The sequence below is a fragment of the Ranitomeya variabilis genome, chromosome 4 (genome assembly GCF_051348905.1).
Source record: "Ranitomeya variabilis isolate aRanVar5 chromosome 4, aRanVar5.hap1, whole genome shotgun sequence".
Lineage (NCBI taxonomy): Eukaryota > Metazoa > Chordata > Amphibia > Anura > Dendrobatidae > Ranitomeya > Ranitomeya variabilis.
Window position 1 is genome coordinate 643,211,716 of NC_135235.1, and position 24,797 is coordinate 643,236,512.

At 49.6% G+C, this 24,797-nt stretch overlaps 1 protein-coding gene and 1 long non-coding RNA gene across 2 annotated transcripts in view; one reads left to right on the plus strand and one right to left on the minus strand.

Annotated features, from left to right (window-relative positions):
• The window catches only part of LOC143767341 (uncharacterized), an 855,449-nt gene that overhangs the window by 447,775 nt on the left and 382,877 nt on the right, over nucleotides 1-24,797 (plus strand). Inside the window, exons 5-7 of the mRNA XM_077255584.1 lie at nucleotides 22,681-22,830; nucleotides 22,960-23,139; nucleotides 23,222-23,345. Of these exons, the coding sequence (XP_077111699.1) occupies nucleotides 22,681-22,830; nucleotides 22,960-23,139; nucleotides 23,222-23,345 (454 nt within the window). The remainder of the gene's footprint in view (nucleotides 1-22,680; nucleotides 22,831-22,959; nucleotides 23,140-23,221; nucleotides 23,346-24,797) is intronic.
• LOC143767420 (uncharacterized) lies at nucleotides 12,935-21,767 on the minus strand. The gene is made up of 2 exons (XR_013213707.1): nucleotides 21,594-21,767; nucleotides 12,935-14,152 (listed from the first exon to the last, which is right to left on the minus strand). It is a non-coding gene; the product is annotated as an uncharacterized LOC143767420 (long non-coding RNA).

Here is a 24,797-nt window from a genome sequence, read left to right on the forward strand (position 1 = left end):
TAGCAGACGCCAATGAGTAAATAGTGGTCAAAAGAGGAATTATCGCTGTCTGTCGGACGACCTGGTCTGAACAGCGTCCGACATGACACTTGCTGAAAGATCCATCCCCTGCGTAACTTCAACTTTGTCACTGATTCATGAACATTATTGTCAAGAATCTGCTGATACTGAGAGTAATCCATGTGTCCCTCAACTTTAACAAGATTCCCGGTGCCGGCATTGGCCACACAGCCCCAAAGCATGATGGAACCTCCACTAAATTTTACTGTGGGTAGCAAGTGTTTTTCTTGGAGTGCTGTTTTTTTTTGCCGCCATGCATAACGCCTTTTTGTATGACCAAACAACTCAATCTTGGTTTCATCAATCCACAGGACCTTCTTCCAAAAAGAAATTGGCTTCTCCAAATGTGCTTTTGCATACCTCAGCCGACTCTGTTTGTGGCGTGCTTGCAGAAACGGCTTCTTTCGCATCACTCTCCCATACAGCTTCTCCTTGTGCAAACTGCATTGTATAGTTGACCGATGCACAGTGACACCATCTGCAGCAAGTTGGTGCTGCAGCTCTCTGGTGGTGGTCTGAGGATTGTCCTTGACTGATCTCACCATTCTTCTTCTCTGCCTTTCTGGTGTTTTTCTTGGCCTGCCACTTCTGGCCTTAACAAGAACTGTACCTGTGTACTTCCATTTCCTTACTATGTTCCTCACAGTGGAAATTGACAGGTTAAATCTCTGAGACAGCTTTTGTATCCTTCCCCTGAACAACTATGTTGAATAATCATTGTTTTCAGATCATTTGACAGTTGTTTTGGAGGAGCCCATGATGCCACTCTTCAGAGGAGATTCAAACAGGAGAACAACTTGCAAGTGGCCACTTTAAGTAGCTTTTCTCATGATTGCATACACCTGGCTATGAAGTTCAAAGCTCAATGAGGTTACAAAACCAAAAAAAGTGCTTTAGTAAGTCAGTAAAAAGTAGGTAGGAGTATTTAAAACAAAAAAATGATAAGGGTACCCATACTTATGCACCTGTCAAATTTTGTTTGAATGCAGATTGCACATTTTCTGTTAGTACAATAAACCTCATTTCAAGGCAGAAACATTACTGTGTCCAACAGTTATTAGATATATGAAACTGAAATAGCTGTTGCAAAAAAAATAATTTTTATAAAACATTAAGCTTAAGATTAATAGGGGTGCCCAAACTTTTTCATATAACTTAACTGTATCTCTCTGATTTAAGGGCATAAAAATTTGAAAATTGCTAAATTTTTAAAATGTTCACCATATTTATGTTTTTTTTCATAAATAAACGCAAGTAAAATCGAAAAAATGTTGCCACTAACATGAAGATAATATGTCATGAAAAAACATTCTCAGAATCAGCAGGATCCATTAAAGCATTCTAGAGTTAACTTCATAAAGTGACAGTGGTCAGAATTGTAAAAATTGGCCTGATCATTAAACTGCAAATTGGCTCCATCACTAAGGGGTTAAAAGACAGCTGCCTCATAGAGCTTGTTGTGAAAGACGATATACCATTATCATTATTTGCACGACCTGCTTTTACAGCTCTATATGGAGAACTGGCCCGCAAACTTGATGTTTCTCTAGAAAAAGAAAGTATTCGAAAATTAGTGATTGAAGAAGCCCTTAACCAAAAGGAGGATCTTAGGCCTGTTTCACATTTGCAGCTGTGTCCGCAGCGTTTCTGACGCATACATTCGCATGCGTCTTGATTTAATATCTTTAACATTGTGGACACGTTTGCATGCATTCGCCTGCGTTTGCTTACGCATGCGTCTTTTCGCGGTGTGCGGCGGGTACAGCTAAAGCACCATATTGCAATTTTTGAGGCGGCAAATTTCCATCAAATATGCGCATGCATGCGCATTCTGATAAGTGCGTTAAAAAAACCCACATTACTGCATATGGGAAGGCATGCATAAGCATGTCTTTGCGTATGCATGCGTTCCATGTGCTTGCGTACTTCGGACTGCGCATGTCCAGGAACTGATTAGACATGCCCACTGAGACATGCCCTCCTGGAAATATAAAACGCATGAGCATAAAAAGCACAAACCCATGCAAAAACGCATGCAAATGCAGCGTTTTTTTTCCCATCATGCGTAAGCTGATGCGGGTAAAAATTGCTGTGTTAGCATGTGTTTGCGGTTGCACAAAAGACACTGCAGACTCAACCGCAAATGTGAAACTAGCCTTAAAAAGACACTTTATATTTCTTAAAATGGATGCCTGCACACGTCACTGAATGGGCTATTTTTCTATCAACTTTTAGTTTGTTTGTGACAACAAGAAAATTGTTAACAAGCCACTGGCAGCAAAAGATACTAAAACTCATCACACCAGCCAGTTTCTCTAGGCCTTAGCGGCCTAGAAGTTCTGCAAGAATATGAACTAAAAAAAAGAACACTTTCTTGCAATTGTAACTGACAATGCTTCAAACATAAGTACAATTAAACTAATGAATGAGAATAATGAAGGTGAACAGCAGCTAGAGGAAAACTTCAGATTCAGTGTGTTTCATATGGAAGGCCACAGTCCTGTAACTGAGTAACAAACAGATATTACTGCAGAAGAACAGCGCAGTGATACATTATAATTAGCTGATTTTGTTGAAGCTGCTTCAAAGCTTTCTTATTTCATCGCCACATAATGTGGGACGTTCTGATAAGTTGACTCTGCTACAAATTAACTTGTAAAATCCAAGTACATGTACAAAGAGAGAAAACCACAATGACACTCTTAGAATCAGAACAGAACTCATTACATTATTCGGTCAGTCTTTATATAGGTTATTAGTATCCATGCATTGTAACAATATAATTGACTTAGTTTATCTCTAAATATGTGCTAGCATTAGCATATATACTTCTAATTGACTAAGAAAACACTATTGACACCTTGCTTGTGGTCTAGGTGTCCTACTAGTTCCCCCCCCCCCCCAGTTTTGTTTCTCTCTTATTTCTATGTCTTTACACAAAGACATTCCTGAGACTTCCTTATCTGATCATAGACTATATTGATAGGAAATGGAAGCATGTAAAAACTATGATGGAGTCAGGATAGATGAATATGAATGTGAGAGCAGGATTTAAATTTATCACATGCACGGTGTTGTGCACTTACTGCAACTGGTAATACGAGATTGTCTGCAAGAGGGACATGCTGGAACTCTGATTGTCAAAGTGAAGAAACTGGTTATTGCTGCCAGAACCTCTAGGATTGATTTCATCTTGAAGAGACAAGCTGGAAAAGGGGCAATTGTGGATCAAGCACCTATTTAATGATTGAATGATTGCTTGCGCTGAAACCCTTTGTTGTAGACATGGCCAACCCTCAGGTAACACTAAATGAAGGTCAATGGACACAGGTGGCTGAACTGAAGGAATTGTTTCATCATCCATTTACTGTGACTAAAAAATGAGAAGCTGAGGATTTAACTCCTGGCATTTTCATAAAGGAGTGGAACAACTTGCTGATTTGCTTGTCCCAAATAGGAGGTTTACTCGCAGATGGCATTGCTGCTTCAATGAAACGGTAGTTAATAGCAATTTTGCCATTAACAAGTGGCATAGGAGATTTTCTTTTACCCAATAACATGACACAACATTCTATAACCAGTGAAGACACAAAAGAGCATAGTAAAACCAAAAACACTCAGCTTCAAAAAATCACAGTAATCCGCAAGTGCTAGTAAAAAGATGTAAAGAACAGGGTATTTGGTTGATACGTTTTTTGCAAAAAATGTATACTAAGCTACTCCACCAAACGTCAAGGTATACCCATATCAGAGCAGTCCTAACTGATGTATGCAATCCCTATCTGATGTATTTAAAACCTGACCATCTGTATATCACCTGTGTGAACAGGGTTCAGAGAGGAAAAGTCCATGTGGACATGCTGAGTGGAACAGCTTTTGTGCAGATAGCCCAAGAGGAGTGGGGGGTAACTCCCCAGTCTTGTAGACACAAGAGAACAATTATGGAAACAGGAACACATGGGCTACTTGCACAGTGAACAGGTCTGTAGGAACATGTTCACACACCACCAAGAAACCAGTGTCAAAAAGCTCATATATCCAATACAATAATAGGTACACACACTGCTCCGTACACGTCGTAAACACACAGCTCCTCTCTATACATGTCACACACGCGGCTCCCTCTCTCTAACCTCGTACACAAATGGCTCCGCTCCGTACAAACACGGCTCCTCTCTGTACACATCCTCCATACACCTCATACACACAAGGCTCCGCACCGTACACTTAGTACACACACAGCTCTGCTCCGTACACCTCGTACACACATGGCTCCGCTCCATACACCTCGTACACACAGCTCTGCTCAGTACACCTCGTACACACATGGCTCCGCTCCGTACACCCCGTACACACATGGCTCTGCTCTGTACACCTCGAACACATGCAGCTCCGCACCATACACCTCGTACACACACGTGGCTCCGCTCAGTACTCCTCGTACACACACGGCTCTGCTCCGTACACCTCGTACACACATGGCTCCGCTCCATACACCTCGTACACACGGCTCTGCTCCGTACACCTCGTACACACATGGCTCCGCTCCGTACACCCCGTACACACATGGCTCTGCTCTGTACACCTCGAACACATGCAGCTCCGCTCCGTACACCTCGTACACACATGGCTCCGCTCCATACACCTCGTACACACGGCTCTGCTCAGTACACCTCGTACACACATGGCTCCGCTCCGTACACCTCGTACACACATGGCTCCGCTCCGTACACCCCGTACACACACGGCTCTGCTCTGTACACCTCGAACACATGCAGCTCCGCTCCGTACACCTCGTACACACACGTGGCTCCGCTCAGTACTCCTCGTACACACACGGCTCTGCTACATCCACCCTGTAAACCCCTCCTGACCCCACACAGAAACTTCCCCTCATCCAGCACCATGACAACCAGCACAGCAGAGTCCTGCATACACTGAGGCCCCTGATCATGTGACCCCCTGACTCCTCCCCTCCTGTGACCTCATCACAGGTCCTGTGCGCACAGAGCAGCCATATATGTGGTGTGGGTTGAGCCTAGAGTGTATGGGCTCCTTCCAGGTCCTGACTGCAGCCCATACACTCTAGCCGGCTCATTACTGAAGATGCTAGAGTTTTATGGGCTCCTTCCTGGTATATATTATTGTAGATACAGACTGTACAGACTCCTTTCTGGCATATATTATTGTAGATACAGACTGTACGGGCTCCTGTCAGGTATATATTATTGTAGATACTGACTGTACGGGCTCCTGTCAGGTATATATTATTGTAGATATAGACTGTACGGGCTCCTGTCAGGTATATATTATTGTAGATATAGACTGTATGGGCTCCTGTCAGGTATATATTATTGTAGATACAGACTGTACGGGCTCCTGTCAGGTATATATTACTGTAGATACAGACTGTACGGGCTCCTGTCAGGTATATATTACTGTAGATACAGACTGTACGGGCTCCTGTCAGGTATATATTACTGTAGATACAGACTGTACGGGCTCCTGTCAGGTATATATTATTGTAGATACAGACTGTACGGGCTCCTGTCAGGCATATATTATTGTAGATATAGACTGTACGGGCTCCTGTCAGGCATATATTATTGTAGATATAGACTGTACGGGCTCCTGTCAGGTATATATTATTGTAGATACTGACTGTATGGGCTCCTGTCAGGTATATATTATTGTAGATATAGATTGTACGGGCTCCTGTCAGGTATATATTATTGTAGATACAGACTGTATGGGCTCCTGTCAGGTATATATTATTGTAGATATAGACTGTATGGGCTCCTTCCTGGTTCCCTGACTGCAGCCCATACACTCTAGCCGGCTCACTACTGAAGATGCTAGAGTGTATGGGCTCCTTCCTGGTATATATTATTGTAGATATAGACTGTACAGACTCCTTTCAGGCATATATTATTGTAGATATAGACTGTACGGGCTCCTGTCAGGTATATATTACTGTAGATATACTGTAGACTGTACGGGCTCCTGTCAGGTATATATAAGTGATGATATCAGAATGTATGGGCTCCTATCAGGTATATATATATCATTGACGGTATCAGAATGTGTGGGCTCCTGTCAGGTGTGTATTAGTGATAATATCAGAATGTATGGGCCTCTGTGAGGTATATATTACAGTAGTGATGATATCAGAATGTGTGGGCTCCTGTCAGATATATATTAGTGATGGTATCAGAATGTATGGGCTCCTGTCAGGTATATATTAGTGATGATATCAGAATGTATGGGCTCCTGTCAGGTATATATTAGTGATGGTATCAGAATGCATGGGCTCCTGTCAGGTATATATTAGTGATGATATCAGAATGTATGGGCTCCTGTCAGGTATATATTAGTGATGATATCAGAATGTATGGGCTCCTGTCAGGTATATATATTAGTGATGGTATCAGAATGCATGGGCTCCTGTCAGGTATATATTAGTGATGATATCAGAATGTATGGGCTCCTGTCAGGTATATATTAGTGATAATATCAGAATGTATGGGCTCCTGTCAGGTATATATTAGTGATAATATCAGAATGTACGGGCTCCTGTCAGGTATATATTAGTGATGATATCAGAATGTATGGGCTCCTGTCAGGTATATATATTAGTGATAATATCAGAATGTATGGGCCTCTGTGAGGTATATATTACAGTAGTGATGATATCAGAATGTGTGGGCTCCTGTCAGGTATATATTACTGATGATATCAGAATGTATGGGCCCCTGTCAGGTATATATTAGTGATGATATCAGAATGCATGGGCCCCTGTCAGGTATATATTAGTGATGATATCAGAATGTATGGGCTCCTGTCAGGTATATATTAGTGATGGTATCAGAATGTATGGGCTCCTGTCAGGTATATATTACTGATGATATCAGAATGTATGGGCCTCTGTCAGGTATATATTAGTGATGATATCAGAATGTATGGGCTCCTGTCAGGTATATATTACTGTAGATACAGAATGTATGGGCCCTGTCAGGTATATATTAGTGATGATATCAGAATGCATGGGCCCCTGTCAGGTATATATTAGTGATGATATCAGAATGTATGGGCTCCTGTCAGGTATATATTAGTGATGGTATCAGAATGTGTGGGCTCCTGTCAGGTATATATTACTGATGATATCAGAATGTATGGGCCCCTGTCAGGTATATATTAGTGATGATATCAGAATGTATGGGCTCCTGTCAGGTATATATTAGTGATGGTATCAGAATGTATGGGCTCCTGTCAGGTATATATTACTGATGATATCAGAATGTATGGGCCTCTGTCAGGTATATATTAGTGATGATATCAGAATGTATGGGCTCCTGTCAGGTATATATTACTGTAGATACAGAATGTATGGGCCCTGTCAGGTATATATTAGTGATGGTATCAGAATGTATGGGCCCTGTCAGGTATATATTAGTGATATCAGAATGTATGGGCCCTGTCAGGTATATATAAGTGATGATATCAGAATGTATGGGCCCCTGTCAGGTATATATTATTGTAGATATAGACTGTATGGGCCCCTGTCAGGTATATATTACTGATAATATCAGAATGTATGGGCTCCTGTCAGGTATATATTATTGTAGATATAGACTGTATGGGCCCCTGTCAGGTATATATGCTGCGATTGTTCTCGTATGCTGATTTGGCATGAAAAAATAATCACAGATGTGATCTGCCCCATAGATTAACACTGGTCCGAGTGCCATGCGATGCTTTCTCACATAGCGCTCGTCCATATTCTACGCTAGTGTGACCCCGGTCTTAAACTTATGAAGCGACACAGACCACCTGCAGTTCAGCCACCATCAATATTTAAATTACAAGTTTTTCACCATCCAAAAAAATGCTAATTTTAACCTAGTTCCATAGGTTTCTTAAAGGGAACCTGTCACCAGGTTTTCCCCATATATAGTACCACCAGCACCTATATGGCCTTATACACACCCTTCTAGAGTGCTGTACCGTATATACTCGCGTATAAGCCGAAATTTTTGGGGGCAGAAAGAGACCCTCTCGGCTTATACTCGAGTCATTGTCGGCGGGGAAGCGGCGGCTGTCACATACTCACCTGCTCCTGGCGCGGTCCCTGCATGTCCCATGGTCTCCGGGCAGCTCTTCCTGTGTTCAGCGGTCACGTGGTTCTGCTCATTAATGAATATGGACGCATAATGGTTAAGGCTATGTGCGCACGTTGCAGATTTGCTTGAGGAAATGTCTGCACGGTTAGTGCGTCTCTTAGCAGAAAACGCAGTGGAAATTCTGTACTTTTTTATGCGGATTTGATGCGTTTCTGTAAATCGTGAGCGCTAAATAAAGATATATTAAAAAAAATAAATAAATAAAGGAATTTGATGCATTTCCTTATTCAAACTCTTCACGAGATACCCTCATTAATATTAACTAAAGACACACACACACCCATGTAGGAGCATTAACATAATTAACCTACATATGCTGTAAAAAAAAACAACTAAGAAACCTGCGTGAAATGCAAAATGTTTATTTTTCAAAAAATAAAGCCTGCATGGGCTCCCGCATAATTTTCATAACCAGCAGTGGGAAAGCTGACAGCTGATGTTACTATTCTGGAAAGGAAACAATAACCATAAAGGTTCCCAGGCTATTAATATCAGCTCACAGCTGTTTGCTTAGCCTTTACTGGCTATTTTACAGGGGAACACAAAATATTGACATAAAATCCAACCAGCAAATGCTAGGCAGACAGCTGTAGGCTGATATTTATAGCCTGTGAAGAGGCCATGGATATTGGCAGCCCCACAGGCTAAAAACCATCAGCTCTCAGCCGTCGCAGAAATGGCGCATCTTATAGATGTGCCAATTCTGGCACTTAGCCTCGCTCTTCCCACTTGCCCTGTAGCAGAGGGGTTCATAATTGTGCGGTTGATGTCACCTTTTTATTGTCAAGTAACATCAAGCCCACAGGTTAGTAATGGAGAGGCATCTATCAGACATCTCTCCATTACTAAGCTGGCCTAATGTCACCTTACAATACAAAGGTGAAATTAACCCCTTATTACCCCATATGCCACCGCTACAGGGCAGTGAGAAGACAGAGGCTGAGTGCCAGAATTGGCGCATCTTACAGATGCACCTTTTCTGGGGTGGCAATAACCATGGTCCCTCTCTAGGCTATAATATCTGTCCTCAGTCACTGGCTTTCCCTCTGTGGCACAGAAAATTGTGCGGGAGCAGTTTTTTCAGTGAAAACATTATTAAATACATACAGGCCCCAAATTTTACACACACACACACACACACACACACACACACACACACACACACACACACTACTAACCGTATTAGTCACTGACCTATATAAGTCTAACTGTTCTGCAATGGTTTACTGTATGTAAACCATGTCTCCTATCCTGTCAGCCTCTGCAATGATTTAACAGAAGCCGACAAATTAACTATCAGCTATTCCGCTGTCCGTGTGATATATTATATATATACACATATACATATACACACACACACATACATACATACACACAGACAGTATAGACCAAATGTTTAGACACACCTCATTTAAAGATTTTTCTGTATTTTCATGACTATGAAAACTGTACATTCACACTGAAGGCATCAAAACTATGTGGAATTATATACTTAATAAAAGTGTAAGGCAACTGAAAATGTCTTATATTCTAGGTTTTTCAAAGTAGCCACCTTTTGCTTTGATGACTGCTTTGCACACTCTTGGCAGTCTCTTGATGAGCTTCAAGAGGTAGTCACTGGGAATGGTCTTCCAACAATCTTGAAGGAGTTCCCAGAGATGCTTAGCACTTGTTGGCCCTTTTGCCTTCACTCTGTGGTCTAGCTCACCCCAAACCATCTCGATTGGGTTCAGGTCTGGTGACTGTGGTGGCCAGGTCATCTGGCGTAGCACCCCATCACTCTCCTTCTTGGTCAAATAGCCCTTACACAGCCTGGAGGTGTGTTTGGGGTCATTGTCCTGTTGAAAAATAAATGATGGTCCAACTAAAAGCAAACCGGATGGTATAGCATGTCGCTGCAAGATGCTGTGGTAGCCATGCTGGTTCAGTATGCCTTCAATTTTGAATAAATCCCCAACAGTGTCACCAGCAAAGCCCCCCACACCATCACACCTCCTCCTCCATGCTTCACGGTGGAAACCAGGCATTTAGAGTCCATCCGTTCACCTTTTCTGTGTACAAAGACACGGTGGTTGGAACCAAAGATCTAAAATTCGGACTCATCTGACCAAAGCACAGGTTTCCACTGGTCTAATGTCCATTCCTTGCGTTATTTAGCCCAAACAAGTCTCTTCTGCTTGTTGCCTGTCCTTAGCAGTGGTTTCCTAGCAGCTATTTTACCATGAAGGCCTGCTGCACAAAGTCTCCTCTTAAGGGCTTGTTTCCATTTGCGAGAAACACGTCCGTATCTCGCATGTGGAAACCAAGCTGTAGCACCGGCACTCCAGAGCGGAGCATGCAGCCGCATAGGAACACATGGAGCTGCACGCTTTGCTCCAAAGTGCCGGCGCCACAGCTTGGTTTCCACATGCGAGATACGGATGTGTTTCTCGCAAATGGAAACAAGCCCTAACAGTTGTTGTAGAGATGTGTCTGCTGCTAGAACTCTGTGTGGCATTGACCTGGTCTCTAATCTGAGCTGCTGTTAACCTGCGATTTCCGAGGCTGGTGACTCGGATAAACTTATCCTCAGAAGCAGAGGTGACTCTTGGTATTCCTTTCCTGGGGCGGTCCTCATGTGAGCCAGTTTCTAAGTAGCGCTTGGTGGTTTTTGCCACTGCACTTGGGGACACTTTCAGTTTTCCCAATTTTTCGGACTGACTGATCTTCATTTCTTAAAGTAATGATGGCCACTCGTTTTTCTTTACTTAGAATTTGTATTATGGCAGGAAAAAAGCAGCTAACAGTCTATTCAGTAGGACTATCAGCTGTGTATCCACCAGACTTCTGCACAACACAACTGATGGTCCCAACCCCATTTATAAGGCGAGAAATCCCACTTATTAAACCTGACAGGGCACACATGTGAAGTGAAAACCATTCCCAGTGACTACCTCTTGCAGCTCATCAAGAGAATGCCAAGAGTGTGAAAAGCAGTCATCAAAGAAAAAGGTGGCTACTTTGAAAAACCTAGAATATAAGACATAACAAAAAAGTGTGAAACTGAAATTAAGTATATAATTCCACATGTGTTAATTCATAGTTTTGATGCCTTCAGTGTGAATATACAATTTTCAGTCATGAAATACAGAAAAATCTTTAAATGAGGTGTGTCCAAACTTTTGGTCTGTAGTGTATCTCTTTAGATTTTATATACACCTATACTGTGTGTATATGTCTATTCTATTGTAACCTGTCAGTGTGATTTTACTGTACACTGCACCTGAATTGTCGGCCTTTCAAAGGACACCGTTGCGTATTTCTCGCAAGTCACACTGATGGCCCGTGTGGTGCGAGTTTTTCTTGCACAAATAGACTTTCATTGGCGAGTCTCGGCTGATATACGGTGCAAATCACAGCATACTGCAATTTCACTCGCACATATACGGCTGTGAAAAAAAAAGTGATGGGAGATTAACATTGGTTCGAGTGCTATGCGATTTTTTTCTCGCATAGCACTCGTCCGTATTCCTCTCTAGTGTGACTCCGGCCTTAAAGGGAAAATCATTAAAAATTTATATTTTTTAAAATTTGTAAAATTTCTGATTTTTTACAAAATAAATCAAAACATATCAACTCAAGTTTACCATTATCATAAAGCCTAATATAACACGAAAAAAAAAAATTATCTCAAAATCAATGGGATGTTGAAGCATTCCAGAGTTATTACTATATAAAGTGACACTGGTCAGATTTTAAAAAATTGGCCCCGCCACAAAGGGGCTAAGAGCTTGTACATGTGAACATTGTTTCAAAGGTGGCTTACCTGTCTCAGGCAGGTTTCACACCAGCGTTCGGCAGCCTTCTTCCTCCGTTAAGCCCCGCCCACTGCTGCGCCTCTTCCTTCAGCTCCGCCTAAGTCTGCATGCATCCCCCATCTAACATTGGGTACGCAGGCATGCCTCATTTTGAAGATGCGCTGAACTGCATTGAACGCAACATGTTGCATTTTATTGCAGTCGGCGCAGCGTTGAAACAACACATGTGGAGGCATCCGCTTGGCCTGCGTACCCAATATTAAAGATAGGGTATGCAGGACGCATGCAGACGTAGGCGGAACTGAATGAAGAGTTGTGGCAGTGAGCAGGGCTAAGGCTACTTTCACACTAGTCAGTCGGTACGGGCAGTCGCAAACCGTCGGCCCGACGGACAGTGTGTTTTATGTAGAACAACGTGGGCAGCGGAGGCAGTTTTACAACGCATCCGGGGCCTATTGTGAGTTCCGGGGAGGAGGGGGCGGAGTTTCGGCCACGCATGCGCGGTCGAAAATGGCGGACTCGACGCACAAAAAAGTTACATGGAACTTTTTTTGTGCCGACGGTCCGCCAAAACACGACGCATCTGTCGCATGATGGATGCGACGTGTGGCAATCCGTCCCAATGTGTTGCTAATGAAAGTCTATGGAGAAAAAACGCATCATGCAGGCAACTTTGCAGGATGCGTTTTTTCTCCAAAATGACGCATTGAGACGTACAGCAAGCGACGTTAGTGTGAAAGTAGCCTTAACGGAGGAAGAAGGCTGCCATCCGCAGCCCTGCCGAACGCTGGTGTGAAACCAGCCTACGGCTGTTATTATAGCACCTACCATGTGTTACACAGATACATCATGGGCTTGTCCTGCCCTGCGCATGAAATGAAAGGCGAAAATACAATGTGGAGACTTCATCAGAGCAATGTTTTATTTACATTGAGAACTGGTTTAAGAGGAACAAATGACCATTTCCCACAGAAATCTCAGACTTTTACTTATAGAAATACTGGATAAATATCATTTTACCATTAGATATAGAAACATTTCCAATTTTATAAGACTGCATTTTTTTGCATTGAATAACTTTATGCCTTTGCTTGTTTCATTTTATGCATTTCTAAAGTATTGTAAAACTGTAGTATGCTGTTGGTGCATGCGGGTTGGACTGTCGGTTTGGTATGTGGCTCTGTTCCCCCCAGGCCTGCCTCCGATGTCTGAGGTTTCGGTGTCCCAGACCAGAGATCGTAATACCGGCCTTGAATTGTGAAGGACACGGCAGCCGACCCTGAGAAACATCCAAGGTGGGAACGCCCCATCATGTCGAAGAGAGTCTGCTAGATCCAGGCCTAGCAGACCAGTGCTGGTGGGTTCATGGATGCCAGGAGGGGGTTGGCCTAAAGGAAGGTCTCATCTTTTCCTGGCGGGTCGGAGAGTTGTCCCGTCGGTTTTTTGGACAGAACATTTCCAAAACAAACAAAATTGAACAGCAGATGTCTTGGGAGGCAGACTTTAGTCCTCTGTTGCAGAAGCGAAGTACTCTTAAACTGATAGGTGCAGAGTAGGACACACTAGAAAGTTGGTGTGCATGATTGTTCAGGGCACTGGCGGTGTGGACCGGCCACCAGAGAAGGCCTAGACCGAAGCCTGGATATTTTAAGAGCAGGGTCACAGGAGCCTCTGGAAAACATGGAGGCTGCATGAATAGGAAGGTTTCCCCAGAAGATGTCCATATTGCTCAGGGGCAAACTAGGGCATACTTGTCCTGTCCTTTCCATTTTTTTTTTTTTTTTTAAAGTAGCCCCCTCACTGCCTGGTAGGATATACCTGTCCTGAAGGTCACACATCATTCTTCACAGACAGATGATGAAGATGGGCATGGAATAACCTGGACGCAGACCTTTCGGCGGCTGGCACATAACGGATTAGTCTTCCCTCCCTACTCCATCTGGCTCTGGGGGGGCCAGAGGGTAGGGGGATTCGTGGCGTGGACCGTCCTCTGGGGAACCACAAACACTCTTGATGTGTTAGGGCCTTGCCTCGTACACCACAGATGATATGGTAGTGACAATTCTAGGTGGGAGATTAGAGTGACAATTCCACTGTCGCCCTCAAAAGCCGTATCTGAAAAAAAAAAAAAAAAAAAAAAGAAAAAAAAAGAAAAAGGAAAATCGTTAATAAAAAAAAACCCCCAAAACCTAAGTCAGAACTGAGCTGGGTGGTCCAGACCCATGTCTGCCTCCTACTGACATTAAGCTAAAAAGGATTAGCTTCGTGCCAGTTGGTGGTGTGGCCTACTCTACAGGGAAATACCTTTTTTTTTTGCATAGCATAAGCAGCATACACTCATATTTTTTTTGTGTACCCCAATGAAGCATTAGCCCCCCCCCCCCCACATCAACCAGATGGCCACACAGCATAACCTCGCTCCCCCAGTCAGGAACATCCACCTCACATTAACCAGCGGACCCCACAGGATAAATCCAAAGCCCACTAGACATTCCCTCCCCTCAAGCGTAAATCCAAATATGGCGCCCCCTGCCCCAACCATAAATCCCATCAGACACCCCCTCCAATCGAACGCCACCCCAGCTTAAACTCTCATCGGACGTCCAACCCCCACAAACCCCCATCGGACGTCCAACACCCATCGGACGTCCAACCCCCACAAACCACCATCGGACGTCCAACCCCCACCGGACGCGGAACCCCCCACCCAGCAAACCCCCAGATGCAGACCCCCCACCCCGCACAAACCCCCATCACACGTGGACTCCCCCTCCCGAGCACAAACCCCCATCGGACGTGGACCCCCCCACCCAGCACACACCCCCTTCGGACGTCCAACCCCCACAAACCCCCATCGGGCATCCAACACCCATCGGACGTGGACCCCCCCACCCAGCACACACCCCCTTCGATGTCCACCCCCCACCCAGCTTAAACCCTCTTCAGCCCCCCCCCAAACCCAACCCATAAGCAGGTCGCCCCCAATAAAAGGGATCCCCCAGTAAGCAGCAGGTCACCCCCCAATAAAAGGGTTCCATCTGTAAGCAGCAGGTCATCCCCAAATCCCACCACGGGATCCCCCCAATAGCCAGCAGCAGGTCGCCTCCCCACATTCCACGACAAGCAGGTCGCCTCCCCACATTCCACGACAAGCAGGTCGCCTCCCCACATTCAACGACAAGCAGGTCGCCTCCCCACATTCAACGACAAGCAGGTCGCCTCCCCACATTCAACGACAAGCAGGTCGCCTCCCCACATTCAACGACAAGCAGGTCGCCTCCCCACATTCAACGACAAGCAGGTCGCCTCCCCACATTCAACGACAAGCAGGTCGCCTCCCCACATTCAACGACAAGCAGGTCGCCTCCCCACATTCAACGACAAGCAGGTCGCCTCCCCACATTCAACGACAAGCAGGTCGCCTCCCCACATTCAACGACAAGCAGGTCGCCTCCCCACATTCAACGACAAGCAGGTCGCCTCCCCACATTCAACGACAAGCAGGTCGCCTCCCCACATTCAACGACAAGCAGGTCGCCTCCCCACATTCAACGACAAGCAGGTCGCCTCCCCACATTCAACGACAAGCAGGTCGCCTCCCCACATTCAACGACAAGCAGGTCGCCTCCCCACATTCAACGACAAGCAGGTCGCCTCCCCACATTCAACGACAAGCAGGTCGCCTCCCCACATTCAACGACAAGCAGGTCGCCTCCCCACATTCAACGACAAGCAGGTCGCCTCCCCACATTCAACGACAAGCAGGTCGCCTCCCCACATTCAACGACAAGCAGGTCGCCTCCCCACATTCAACGACAAGCAGGTCGCCTCCCCACATTCAACGACAAGCAGGTCGCCTCCCCACATTCAATGACAAGCAGGTCGCCTCCCCACATTCAATGACAAGCAGGTCGCCTCCCCACATTCAATGACAAGCAGGTCACCTCCCCACATTCAACAACAAGCAGGTCGCCCTCAAATCTCACCACAGGGGTCCCCCAAATAGCCTGCAGCAGGTCACCCCTCACATGCAGGTCACCCCCGCATCCCACCACAGGGGTCCCCCAATAGCTTGCAGCAGGTCTCCCCCCACATCCACCACAAGGGTCCCCCCCAATAGACAGCAGGTCACGCCCTCCCAAAACCCGACCACAAGCATGTCGCCGTCATACCCCATCACCAGGGTCTCCCCAATAGCCAGCAGCAGGTCGCCCCCACTAAAAGGGGTCCACCCCGTAAGCAGCACGTCACCTCCAAACCCCACCACAGGGGCCCATCAATAGCCATCAGCAGGTCACCCCTCCACAAGCAGGTCGCCCCCACTAAAAGGGGTCCCGCAACAAGCAGGTCGCCTCCCCAAACCCAACCATAAGCAGGTCACCCTCACTAAAAGGTGCAGGTCGCCCCCAAATCACACCACAGGGGTCACCCCAATAGCCAGCAGCAGGTCTCTCACCCCAAACAAGTCTCCCCATAAGCAGGTCACCCCTAAATCCCACCACAGGGGTCCCCCCAATTGCCAGCAGCAGGTCCCCCCCCCACAAGCAGGTCACCCCCCCACTAAAATGGGTCACCCCCAATTGCATGCAGCAGGTCGCCCCCCCCCCCCCACAAGCAGGTCAGGGGTCCCCCAATAGCCTGCAGCCCCCCTCACAAAAGCAGGTTGCCTACCACAGAAGTCCACCACAACAGCCAGCAGCAGTCCCCCCCCACAAAATCCCACAATAGCAAGCAGCAGCAGGTCCCCCCAAAAGCCCACCACAGGGGTCCCCCACAATAGCCAGCAGCAGCGGAGCCTCCCAAAATCCCACCGCAGGAGTCCCCCACAATAGCCAGCAGCAGCAGAGCCCCCCAAAATCCCACCGCAGGGGTCCCCCACAATAGCCAGCAGCAGCGGAGCCCCCCAAAATCCCACAGCAGGGATCCCCCACAATAGCCAGCAGCAGCGGAGCCCACCAAAATCCCACCACAGGGGTCCCCCACAATAGCCATCAGCAGCGGAGCCCACTAAAACCCCACCACAGGGGTCCCCCACAATAGCCAGCAGCAGCGGAGCCCACCAAAACCCCACCACAGGGGTCCCCCACAATAGCCAGCAGCAGCTGAGCCCACCAAAACCCCACCACAGGGGTCCCCCACAATAGCCAGCAGCAGCGGAGCCCACCAAAACCACACCACAGGGGTCCCCCACAATAGCCAGCAGCAGCGGAGCCCACCAAAATCCCACCACAGGGGTCCCCCACAATAGCCAGCATCAGCGGAGCCCACCAAAACTGCAGCGGTCCCCCACAATAGCCAGCAGCAGCGGAGCCCCCCAAAACCACACAGCAGCGGTCCCCCACAATAGCCAGCAGCAGCGGAGCCTCCCAAAATCCCACCGCAGGAGTCCCCCACAATAGCCAGCAGCAGCAGAGCCCCCCAAAATCCCACCGCAGGGGTCCCCCACAATAGCCAGCAGCAGCGGAGCCCCCCAAAATCCCACAGCAGGGATCCCCCACAATAGCCAGCAGCAGCGGAGCCCACCAAAATCCCACCACAGGGGTCCCCCACAATAGCCATCAGCAGCGGAGCCCACTAAAACCCCACCACAGGGGTCCCCCACAATAGCCAGCAGCAGCGGAGCCCACCAAAACCCCACCACAGGGGTCCCCCACAATAGCCAGCAGCAGCGGAGCCCCCCAAAATCCCACAGCAGGGATCCCCCACAATAGCCAGCAGCAGCGGAGCCCACCAAAATCCCACCACAGGGGTCCCCCACAATAGCCATCAGCAGCGGAGCCCACTAAAACCCCACCACAGGGGTCCCCCACAATAGCCAGCAGCAGCGGAGCCCACCAAAACCCCACCACAGGGGTCCCCCACAATAGCCAGCAGCAGCGGAGCCCACCAAAACCCCACCACAGGGGTCCCCCACAATAGCCAGCAGCAGCGGAGCCCACCAAAACCACACCACAGGGGTCCCCCACAATAGCCAGCAGCAGCGGAGCCCACCAAAATCCCACCACAGGGGTCCCCCACAATAGCCAGCATCAGCGGAGCCCACCAAAACTGCAGCGGTCCCCCACAATAGCCAGCAGCAGCGGAGCCCCCCAAAACCACACAGCAGCGGTCCCCCACAATAGCCAGCAGCAGCGGAGCCCCCCAAAAGCCCACCGCAGGGGTCCCCCACAATAGCCAGCAGCAGCGGAGCCCACCAAAATCCCACCACAGGGGTCCCCCACAATAGCCAGCAGCAGCGGTGCCCACCAAAACCCCACCACAGGGGTCCCCACAATAGCCAGCAGCAGCGGAGCCCACCAAAACCACACCACAGGGGTCCCCCACAATAGCCAGCAGCGGAGCCCACCAAAACCGCAGCGGTCCCCCGCAATAGCCAGCAGCAGCGGAGCCCCCCAAAACCACACCGCAGCGGTCCCCCACAATAGCCAGCAGCAGCGGAGCCCACCAAAACCCCACCACAGGGGTCCCCCACAATAGCCAGCAGCAGCGGAGCCCACCAAAACCCCACCACAGGGGTCCTCCACAATAGCCAGCAGCAGCGGAGCCCACCAAAACCCTACCACAGGGGTCCCCCACAATAGCCAGCAGCGGAACCCCCCAAAACCACACCACAGGGGTCCCCCACAATAGCCAGCAGCAGCGGAGCCCACCAAAATCCCACCGCAGGGGTCCCTCCACAATAGCCAGCAGCAGCGGAGCCCACCAAAACCCCACCACAGGGGTCCCCCCACAATAGCCAGCAGCAGCGGAGCCCACCAAAACCCCACCACAGGGGTCCCCCCACAATAGCCAGCAGCAGCGGAGCCCCCCAAAACCACACCGCAGCAGTCCCCCACAATAGCCAACAGCAGCAGAGCCCACCAAAATCCCACCGCAGGGGTCCCCCACAATAGCCAGCAGCAGCGGAGCCCACCAAAATCCCACCACAGGGGTCCCCCACAATAGCCAGCATCAGCGGAGCCCACCAAAACTGCAGCGGTCCCCCACAATAGCCAGCAGCAGCGGAGCCCCCCAAAACCACACCGCAGCGGTCCCCCACAATAGCCAGCAGCAGCGGAGCCCCCCATAACCACACCGCAGCGGTCCCCCACAATAGCCAGCAGCAGCGGAGCCCCCCAAAACCACACCGCAGCGGTCCCCCACAATAGCCAGCAGCAGCGGAGCCCCCAAAATGCCACCGCAGGGGTCCCCCACAATAGCCAGCAGCAGCGGAGCCCCCCAAAATCCCACAGCAGGGATCCCCCACAATAGCCAGCAGCAGCGGAGCCCACCAAAATCCCACCACAGGGGTCCCCCACAATAGCCAGCAGCAGCGGAGCCCACCAAAACCCCACCACAGGGGTCCCCCCACAATAGCCAGCAGCAGCGGAGCCCCCCAAAACCACACCGCAGCGGTCCCCCACAATAGCCAGCAGCAGCAGAGCCCACCAAAATCCCACCGCAGGGGTCCCCCACAATAGCCAGCAGCAGCGGAGCCCACCAAAACCCCACCACAGGGGTCCCCCCACAATAGCCAGCAGCAGCGGAGCCCCCAAAACCACACCGCAGCGGTCCCCCACAATAGCCAGCAGCAGCAGAGCCCACCAAAATCCCACCGCAGGGGTCCCCCACAATAGCCAGCAGCAGCGGAGCCCACCAAAATCCCACCACAGGTGTCCCCCACAATAGCCAGCATCAGCGGAGCCCACCAAAACTGCAGCGGTCCCCCACAATAGCCAGCAGCAGCGGAGCCCCCCAAAACCACACAGCAGCGGTCCCCCACAATAGCCAGCAGCAGCGGAGCCCCCCAAAATCCCACCGCAGGGGTCCCCCACAATAGCCAGCAGCAGCGGAGCCCACCAAAATCCCACCACAGGGGTCCCCCACAATAGCCAGCAGCAGCGGAGCCCACCAAAACCCCACCACAGGGGTCCCCCCACAATAGCCAGCAGCAGCGGAGCCCCCCAAAACCACACCGCAGCGGTCCCCCACAATAGCCAGCAGCAGCAGAGCCCACCAAAATCCCACCGCAGGGGTCCCCCACAATAGCCAGCAGCAGCGGAGCCCACCAAAACTCCACCACAGGGGTCCCCCCACAATAGCCAGCAGCAGCGGAGCCCCCCAAAACCACACAGCAGCGGTCCCCCACAATAGCCAGCAGCAGCGGAGCCCCCCAAAATCCCACCACAGGGGTCCCCCACAATAGCCAGCAGCAGCGGAGCCCACCAAAATCCCACCGCAGGGGTCCCCCACAATAGCCAGCAGCAGCGGAGCCCACCAAAATCCCACCACAGGGGTCCCCCACAATAGCCAGCAGCAGCGGAGCCCACCAAAACCCCACCACAGGGGTCCCCACAATAGCCAGCAGCAGCGGAGCCCCCCAAAACCACACCGCAGCGGTCCCCCACAATAGCCAGCAGCAGTGGAGCCCCCCAAAATGCCACTGCAGGGGTCCCCCACAATAGCCAGCAGCAGCGGAGCCCCCCAAAATCCCACAGCAGGGATCCCCCACAATAGCCAGCAGCAGCGGAGCCCACCAAAACCCCACCACAGGGGTCCCCCCACAATAGCCAGCAGCAGCGGAGCCCCCCAAAACCACACCGCAGCAGTCCCCCACAATAGCCAACAGCAGCAGAGCCCACCAAAATCCCACCGCAGGGGTCCCCCACAATAGCCAGCATCAGCGGAGCCCACCAAAACTGCAGCGGTCCCCCACAATAGCCAGCAGCAGCGGAGCCCCCCAAAACCACACCGCAGCGGTCCCCCACAATAGCCAGCAGCAGCGTAGCCCCCCAAAACCACACCGCAGCGGTCCCCCACAATAGCCAGCAGCAGCGGAGCCCACCAAAATCCCACCACAGGGGTCCCCCACAATAGCCAGCAGCAGCGGAGCCCACCAAAACCCCACCACAGGGGTCCCCCCACAATAGCCAGCAGCAGCGGAGCCCCCCAAAACCACACCGCAGCGGTCCCCCACAGTAGCCAGCAGCAGCAGAGCCCACCAAAATCCCACCGCAGGGGTCCCCCACAATAGCCAACAGCAGCGGAGCCCACCAAAATCCCACCACAGGGGTCCCCCACAATAGCCAGCATCAGCGGAGCCCCCCAAAACCACACCACAGCGGTCCCCCACAATAGCCAGCAGCAGCGGAGCCCCCCAAAATCCCACCGCAGGGATCCCCCACAATAGCCAGCAGCAGAGCCCCCCAAAATCCCACCACAGGGGTCCCCCACAATAGCCAGCAGCAGCAGAGCCCCCCAAAATCCCACCACAGGGGTCCCCCACAATAGCCAGCAGCAGCGGAGCCCCCCAAAATCCCACCGCAGGGATCCCCCACAATAGCCAGCAGCAGCAGAGCCCCCCAAAATCCCACCGCAGGGAACCCCCACAATAGCCAGCAGCAGCGGAGCCCCCCAAAATCCCACCACAGGGGTCCCCCACAATAGCCAGCAACACCCCCCAAAATCCCACCACGGGTCACTCCCCACACAGACAAGTAGGTCGACCACCACAGGGCCTCCCCCCAATAGCGAATAGCGAGCGGCAAGTAGCATTTTTCACCCTGAAACCACTGACCTCCATGGCGTCCACAAGCTGTCATGCTGCTTTCCTTTGCCGCCTTGGAGAACACGCCCCCTCCCGATATGACACGCCCCCGGAAATGACGTCACACCTGGAAGGAGCCCATACACTCTAGCATCTACCATGTGGTGTGCGGCTCTGCAGGTGGAGGTAGGTGCTGGAGATTCCCCATTGCTGGGCCCCGGGGACATTAACCCCCTCAGTGCTGCGGTCACATTCCAGGAGACAACGTGTTCCCGTCTGTGTGGCTATATCAGGGTCTCTCTCTGTATTGGATTACATTGGGTCACTTCCCACCTGGCGGCGCTCGCTGCTCTGTTAGGGCACATGCCCATGATCCAGCTCACCTGCGCTGCATTCAATATTACAAGAACAGTGGATGCAATTTATAGAAAACCCATTCCCACTGTGCTTCTATTTACCGCTGCGTACACTCACCAGCGCAGGTTTATGAGCCGCAGCATGTCACTCTCAGTTGCGGAGACGATATTCAGAAATTTCCACAATAGAATATATTGGGCGCAGTAAATCCACATCGTTCAGTGAACACATGCAGATTTACCTGCGTAATTAGAACGTGGAGCTTTGAACACAGCGAAAATACGCTTCTACCAAAGTGAAACTACTTCCTGATCATGGGCACATAGCCGTACTGGTTTTTATTAAATATTTAAAGCCCCACTCCAGTAAATTTTTCTTTTTTCACAGTCCACATGATGTTATTAATGTAAGTTCCCTGCCCCTAGTAAAATACTTACCAGCCGCCGTCTTCTTCTGTTCTCAGCGCCACTAGGTTCTGTTCTGAAGGTTGTGACTGACTGGATCGCTCCAATGCTTGTTGGGCGGACTGGAGGTCACAACTCAATATAAAGCTATGAAGGCGAGAACAAGGCCAGAACGAGGCTCTCATACACGTACACTGAAGGCTTGTGACCATTACCTCTGATTTCCGGTCACTCACAAACTGAAGCCAGGACGGGGCCATGACTGGATGTAGTGATCATGTGACGCCGGTAACAGCTCCGGAGGTTTCTTACATGGGATCTTTATGATGTTACATCGTCATCTTCTCCCCATTCAGGTCCCTACAATATCGGATCCTCTCAGTGGAGATCTTCTATATAAGAGAATTCTCCTGAGTGACCCTACAAGGATGGATAGGGACAGGGACAAGATGGCGGAGAGGATATTACACCTCACCCTAGAGATCCTCTTCCGGCTTACTGGAGAGGTGAGAGATTCTGATGACATCACATTACATCATTCTTATCTATGGGAATAACAGATGGACAGAACTGGAGAGGTGAGGACTCTGGGAATGTCTGTAGTGAGATTTATTAATGTGTCTCTCCATAACCAGGATTACACAGTAGTGAAGAAGACCTCTAGTGAGCGCTGTCAGGCCCCTGTGTCTGAGGGATGGGGAAGACCCCTGAGCCCAATCACAGGGCCTCCACCTCACCCCCTGATACATGAGGACATCAATGACCAGAAGATCCTAGAACTCACCTACAAGATGATTGAGCTGCTGACTGGAGAGGTGACACTGCTGGGAATGCTGGGACATTATACAGTAACGCTATGGAGGGATCAGGGGATAACAGTATCATTGTATGTGTCAGGTTCCTATAAGGTGTCAGGATGTCACCGTCTATTTCTCCATGGAGGAGTGGGAGTATTTAGAAGGACACAAAGATCAGTACAAGGAAGTCATGATGGAGGTTCCCCAGCCCCTCACATCACCAGGTAATAGACAGGAGTAAATACACACGGCCTATAATTATCTGTATGTAAAGAATGAATTCAGTCCCTGTATGTGTTTCCTCCAGTTCTATCCAGTAACAGCACAACACCAGAGAGATGTCCCCGTCCTATTTCTCCACAAGACAGTCTACCCCATATCGGTACTACAGAGACATATATAAGGGGTGATGATTGGTTTAAAGAAGAGATTCCTGCATATGACTGCCCAAGTAAGTGACCACTAAATGCAGAGAAGTAACAGATTCTACTCGGTTACTGGCTGCTACAAATATGTGTTGACTTTTTTTATACACTTAGGTTGAGATCAAAGATTGGATTAGCCACAACATCTGCCTCCTTATCCATCATGTTCTATACTGTGCTGCTGACAAGGCTTTCAGTGCTGGCTATACACAGCCAGAAATGCATGCCTGTCCGTTGTGTTTTATCCTGTACTGCTGCCATCCCTTGCATAGAGTAAATATAAGAAACTGCTCCCAAAAAAGGCTAATTTTTGGATGGTTTGTTAAATAGCTATTTGTTTTCACTTTACAAACAACAAACTTGTAGCTCATTCTCAAAAAGGGAATGTTTTCTATTCGCCACGACAGCACCCACTGAGAGAGGGGATCCGCCCCTGGGAACAGGAAACCTACAGAGAGATAAAAGGGGCGGCCCCCCCTCGCTCCTCAGTTGGTTTCCTGTTCCTAGACGGGAACCCACAGAGAAGACTCTATGGAGTTGCTATCAAGAGGAAGACCCGCCTGGAGTGCCGCCTGTACGACTCTGCTGAGCGGCAGGGGCTCCAGAGCGGGTAAACAGAGACGGGGGGATGATCCTGTGGACCCCTCATCTGCTGAGGCTATCAACAGTCTCCCTGCTGGGACACTGTTGTATGAGGCCACCGATGATGCGGAGCGGCACCTACCTCGTCCAGCCCGGGGTCCGGGGCAGGTAGGAAGATATGCTCCTGGTGGAGCTGCGGTGTGCTGGCGTCTCCCCGGGGGTTTTGTTCCCCTCCTGGTCCCTCCAGAGTGAAGCTAACATGGCTGCAGGTACAGCGCTTACTAGGGCGTCTTCCAGCGTGTAGCAGAGACGCCGGCGCATGCGCAGTAGCAGCGGCGTCCCGGAAATGCTTGGTTCAACTTCCGGGGTCGCGGGGGCAGCCTGGGCTCGTCTATAGGCGCCATTGCGGTTGCCGGTAATTACTGCAAGCATCTGCGGCTGGAGAAGGAGACTGCGGGCCACACACCTGGGATAATCGCTGATCTCCTCTGTTGATCAGGTATAAAAAAAAAAAAAAAAAAGGGGGGAGTGCTTTCTCAGCTGTGAGGCACAGGCGGTGCTATATAAGGCAGTTTAGAGCTCTCCTGGTTGCGCAACATGTCGTCCCAGGAGGATATCGAGCGCCCACTGGAGGATTTAATCCTGCCTAGTGGTGATGCCAAAGAGAAA